Genomic DNA, 5,416 nt, shown 5'->3' with positions numbered 1-5,416 from the left:
GACGGTGAAGCGGGAGTCCCCCACGTCCGGGCGCAGCGGCTCGAGAGGCAGGGCGTCCTGGGACTGGGATCTTTCTGTAGAGGGCGCAGTGGCCGAGTGTTGCAGCCCCGGACCCCTTCACCCTGACAGGGCCTCACCACAGAGACCTGAGGGGCTGGTGTGAAGCGAGGCGGGTTTTCCGGCCCTAGAGGCGCTTGGACAAGCCAGCCCAAGGCCACGACTCCAAAGGATTTAGGCTGGGTGAGCCCAGTTAGAGGAAAAACCACTAGGGGCGGGCTGTGGGAATTACTCCGCCTGCCGGGCTGGAGGCGAGGCGGGAGGGGGCGGAGCTTCGTGTGTCGAATCTGTCGGCCCGGAAGAGCAGCTTGCCCAGCGCTGGCCGGAAGCACCGCCTCCAGGAAGCGGAAGCGGCTTGCTCCCACGTTCTTCAGCTGTTACTCTTGGAGTCGGGCGGACCTTTTCATGGTGACGTTCTGCTGGGGGCAGCCGAGACCTTCAGAAGCACGCGTGAGCTGTAAGGACTGGGTCCAGCTACGGGGGTTTTCCCAGATCTCGTCCCCGCTCCTCATTCGGATTGGTTTGGTATGGAGACGTATTGTTGCTGGACCCAGATCGCCCAGACTGCATTCATTCATTCACTGATTCTTAATTTGACCAAAAGTGTGTGTGCACTTTTTCAGGCTTTGATATGGGCCAGAAAGGTGTTTTCTGTTCCTTAAAACAAGGAGAAAAAAAGGAGTAATTTATTTCCATAACTCCAGCTCCCACCCCCTTTCCCAGTAGTGATTGTCCGTTCTGTCCCAACACTTGACTTGACAAATGGCTGCCTGTAAATATGGCGGGCAGTGTATTAGAGCTTAAATCCCCAACATCTGTTTGCAGGCTATCAATGACAATGAAAGCCCTAAATCCATTGCAGAGACTCACGTTGAAGTAAGCCTCCAATGAATTCCTAATGATCAGTGAAGTCTTGTTTTCAGGCAGAGTATGTCTCCCGTAGGGGCTGTTGTTAGGAGTCACAGCCTGACTGTCTTGGTTGGAAGGGCCAGTGTCTATCTTGTAAGCGCTTCTGTCTAACATTATGTATTGTCTAACATTCATGGGTCTGTTCCCACTTCTGTAATTGATGTGTTGATCTGCTGCCAATCATGCTTTTGTGAGTTTCCTTTGCCCTCTCATGTCCTTATTAAAGTCCTGTATCACAGGAAGCCCCCGAGACACCATTATGACCTTGTGTTAATGGCCTCCCTCATCTGGACCATGTTTCTTTGCCCTCTTTAAGATTTAATAAATGTTCTACTTAGATTATATTTGAGATTTAGGGTTTCTTTTGTACCTTAAAGCAGGAGGAGGTAAGGAGCTTTGGATTCACCCTACTGAACAGCCAGCATGTTGTACCAGAGGTAACAGGTTGAGAGTGTCTGAACAAAAACAACCAAATGTACTTACAGCTAGTGTGGCAGCATCCGGTGGACTCCAACTCTTAGCAACCGTATGCACAACAGAATGAAGTCCTTCCTGTTCCTATGCCAGCCTCTCAATTGTTAACTGTACAGTGAACCCTTGTTTATCGCGGTTAATTGGTTCTAGACCCTACCGTGATAAATGAAATTCCGCGAAGTAGGATTCCTTATTTGTAAATCCAATATTTTCGTAGTTAGAGCATAGAAGACATGAAAAAACACCCTTTAGTCACCATTACACTCGTATTACCCAATTTATTAAACGAAAAAGGGAAAATACAGTAAAACATTTTGGACGTTACAATTATCATTTATTATATTATTTATGGCATCAAGCATGTACAGTATGAGCCAATCAGTGGCAGTAATGACAGAGCATGCGCTGTTACGCAAAAACCGCGATAGAGTGACGCCGCGGAAGTCGAAGCGCGAAGTGGCGAGACTTCACTGTACATCCATTGTTGGAGCCACTGTGTCAGTCCATCTCCTAGATCTTTTGCACTGACTCTACCAAATATGTTGTCCTTTTCTATGGACAAGTCTCTCCTGATACCATGTCCATAGTGTGTACTTACTTCTAAGGAGCATTCTGGCTGTACTTCCTCCAAGAGATGTTTGTTTTTCTGGCAAGCCATTAACTATTCTTCACCAACACTATAATCCAAATAAATAATTTTTCCTGTTTTCTTTACTCAAGTCATTAGATAAGTGTAGTCTGCGCTCTAATAGAAATTTGTATCTGGCTATGATGCCATTCTCAAGGTTTGTTTTCTTGGAGAATTCACCTTATAGTAAGAATAACTGAAGTCCCTTCTCTGCCATTGAGTCAATTGTGACTCATAGAGAGTCTACAGGGCAGAGTAGAACTGTCCCCTTTGGGTTTCTAAGACTAAATCTTCACAGGAGCAGAAAGCCTCACCTTCCAAGTGGCTGGTGGATTTGAACTGGTGACCTTGCAGTTTGAAGTCTACCTCACCACCGAAGGTCCTTAGGCTGTCTTTAAGATAAGCTTTTAACCAAGCATAACTAATAGGACACTCCTGTCCTGATATATCAATGTTAGGCTTCTCAGAAGCCTTGGGAGAAGAAAGAATCACAAGTTCAGCTTGTGGTTCAGTCATCAGGGCCAGAAGTTCTGCTCAGCAATCTAGGAATAAGAGAAAAATAAAGTTAGGGATATGTATATAGACATATATACCAACCCACAAGAATGTTATTTTTCATAAATGCATTCTCTTGCTACTTTATTTTTACAGGAAGAAAATAAAATGTCTCAAAAACAGATGAAGGAAGATTTTGTAAGGAACCTCAATGGCACCACTGTCCTAGAAATCACCCAGAGTTTGTGCTTACCCGCACCCTGTGTCCTGTGCCGAGGGCTGCTGATCATTCTCCTACAGCACTTTGGTTCTTCATTTACCTGGAGAGCCCAATTCTTCCTTGACTTTGTTGTTCTGATTGTCCCCCTGGTGGCCACTTTCACCATTTTATCTTCCCATCTCCTCCTTGAGCAGCTTACTGTTACTATCTTGGGGGCAGTATTGGCCTACCAGATATACCACAGAAGGACTTGTTATGCCAGAGTGCCTGTACCGAAAATCGTCGAGAAGTTCCTGAAAATAAATCTAGAATCAGAATACATTCCAGCTGTCACCTGTTTCCGTGTAATTAACAGTGTACTGACTGCTATTGCCATTTTGGCCGTGGACTTCCCACTTTTCCCCAGACGATTTGCCAAAACGGAGCTCTATGGAACAGGAACAATGGATTTGGGTGTAGGCGGCTTCCTTTTTGGAAGTGCAATGGTTTGTTCAGAGGTGAAGAGCAAATCCACCATGGAGGGACCCAGATTTTCTCCAGTTACGAAGTCATTGCACTCTGTTTGGCCGTTAGTCTTCATAGGAATAGGGCGGCTAGTCGTTATAAAGTACATAGGCTATCAAGAGCACGTAACTGAATATGGAGTTCACTGGAACTTTTTTTTTACCTTTGCTATTGTAAAATTGGTAACATCGTTGCTTTTAATTATTTTTCCTCTAAATAAATCTTGGATTGTGGCCATCAGCATTATTGTAGTATACCAGCTAGCACTTGACTTTACCCCCCTAAAACAGTTCATTTTGCATGGCACTGATGGCAGTGGCACAAGGGTTGGTTTATTAAATGCCAACAGAGAAGGAATCATCTCTACTTTGGGGTATTTGGCGATCTATATGGCTGGTGTGCAAACAGGGTCGTATCTGTTTAAGAACAGATCACATATCAAAGACTGGATCAAAGTATTATGTTGTCTTCTGTTGACAGCTATTACCCTCTTCGTGTGTCTTTACATAATTCAGAGGAATTTAGAAGCAGTCTCTCGAAGAATGGCCAATTTAGCCTTTTGTGTTTGGATAGTTGCTACTAGCTTGATTTTTCTTAGTAGTTTAATTATGTGTGATATAATTTTGAGTTTTGCCAAGTTTCTATTTAAAGGGGCCTTAGTACCATGTTCTTGGAAACTTATCCCATCACCTGCTACAATGAAAAAGCATTCAGAGTCCCCAGGCCCCGAAGCTGAAAGGAAGGCAGACAGTCTTTGTTTAATCACAGCTATTAACAGAAACCAGTTGTTTTTTTTCTTGCTGTCAAATGTAACCACTGGCTTGGTCAACCTGATGGTAGACACATTACACAGCGGCACCTTGCGGACCTTCTGTCTGCTGCATCTCTACATGCTGACCAACTGCTTCATTACATTTGTGCTGTATGTGCAAGGTAGGGCTAGAAAATTTAGGTGATCAATATGGGTAAAAGCTGTCTGAGTATTTTTATGGAGAACAAATATTAAATGTGGAGTAAATGTGTTTTTGACAATCCAGTGTTAACTATATTTTATTGTAGTTTCAACCCTTAACATTGCGATGCTTTCTATTTTATTGTGTCCAACACTGTATAAACTAAACCAACAGAGAAGAAACAAGACCTGTAATTTGGTGGTTTATTAAATTTCAGTATTTAAAGGGAACAGTTTATAGAGGTCTAACACTGGAAGATTGGAGTATAGGAAGGAAGTATTTTACTTTACATCTTATGTCACCGTATACCATTCTGCATTTTTTTCTGTTTTTGTCTTTAAATTTTTAATTAGATTTGGGTGAAAGTTTACAAAGCAAGCTGCTTTTTCTCGTTAACGGTTCATACACGCATTTTGTTTCAGGACTTTGATTGTAATCCTCACGATGTATTTATCACTTTTCCTCACTTGCTTCTTGTGTTTATCATTTCCATTTGCCCTTCTTTCCTGTCTCCTGAGCTTTATGCTGCTGCCCCCTTGTGGCATGGAAACCCTGGGGGTGTAGTGGTTACATGTTGGGCTGTGATCTGCAAGGTCTGCAGTTTGAAACCAGCCACTCTGTGAGAAAGATGAGTCTTGGCTCTCATAAAGAGTTAGCATCTTGGAGACTCAAAGGGGCAGTTTTACCCTTCCCTATAGGGTCTCTGAGTTAATTCAATGGCACTGAGTTTTTGGTTTGGGGGGTATAGTAGTTACACATTGGGCTACCAACTGAAAAGTCAGCAGTTCAAAACCACCAGCTCACTTAGCACAAGAAAGAGAAGGTTTTCTACTCCCATAAAGAGTTACAGTCTCCGAAACCCACAGAGGCAGGTCTAACCTGTCCTATAGGATCACTGTGGGTTGGAAATGACGGGATGAGTTTTTTATCTTGGGTGGGTGGTTGGTCTGGGACCTCAGATCCCCCCGAGTTTACTGTTCACCTTACAGGCCTATTGTTTGGCTAAAAGTTGAGCCACAGGTGTGGCTTAAAGGGTCATTAAGGGCCAGTCTCATGGTTTCACCAGTTTCTATCAGACTAATAAACCTGGTCTTTATTATTACTGAGTTTTGTTCCACATTTTCTTCCACTCTAACCATGATCACTTATTGTGATCTCTTATCCACTCTATCCATG

General features: G+C 43.6%; 1 protein-coding gene across 2 annotated transcripts; it reads left to right on the top strand.

The window, feature by feature from the left end:
• Positions 1–445: 445 nt before the first annotated feature.
• On the top strand, positions 446–4,856 carry PIGW (phosphatidylinositol glycan anchor biosynthesis class W). 2 transcript variants are annotated; one of them, XM_045299796.1, is made up of 2 exons: positions 446–514; positions 2,720–4,856. In XM_045299796.1, exon 2 carries the CDS (start codon positions 2,732–2,734, stop codon positions 4,241–4,243), a length of 1,512 nt encoding a protein of 503 aa, XP_045155731.1. In that variant the 5' UTR covers positions 446–514; positions 2,720–2,731; the 3' UTR covers positions 4,244–4,856. The 2 variants fall into 2 exon arrangements, with proteins under 2 accessions (XP_045155731.1, XP_045155732.1); XM_045299797.1 differs by lacking the exon at positions 446–514 and adding an exon at positions 522–582.
• Positions 4,857–5,416: the final 560 nt, after the last annotated feature.

This window comes from Echinops telfairi, unplaced genomic scaffold (assembly GCF_000313985.2).
Source record: "Echinops telfairi isolate 266 unplaced genomic scaffold, ASM31398v2 ScPeMD7_7458;HRSCAF=8496, whole genome shotgun sequence".
Taxonomy (NCBI): domain Eukaryota; kingdom Metazoa; phylum Chordata; class Mammalia; order Afrosoricida; family Tenrecidae; genus Echinops; species Echinops telfairi.
Note: the sequence above shows the minus strand (reverse complement) of the source record. Positions and strands in the feature narration are given on the sequence as shown.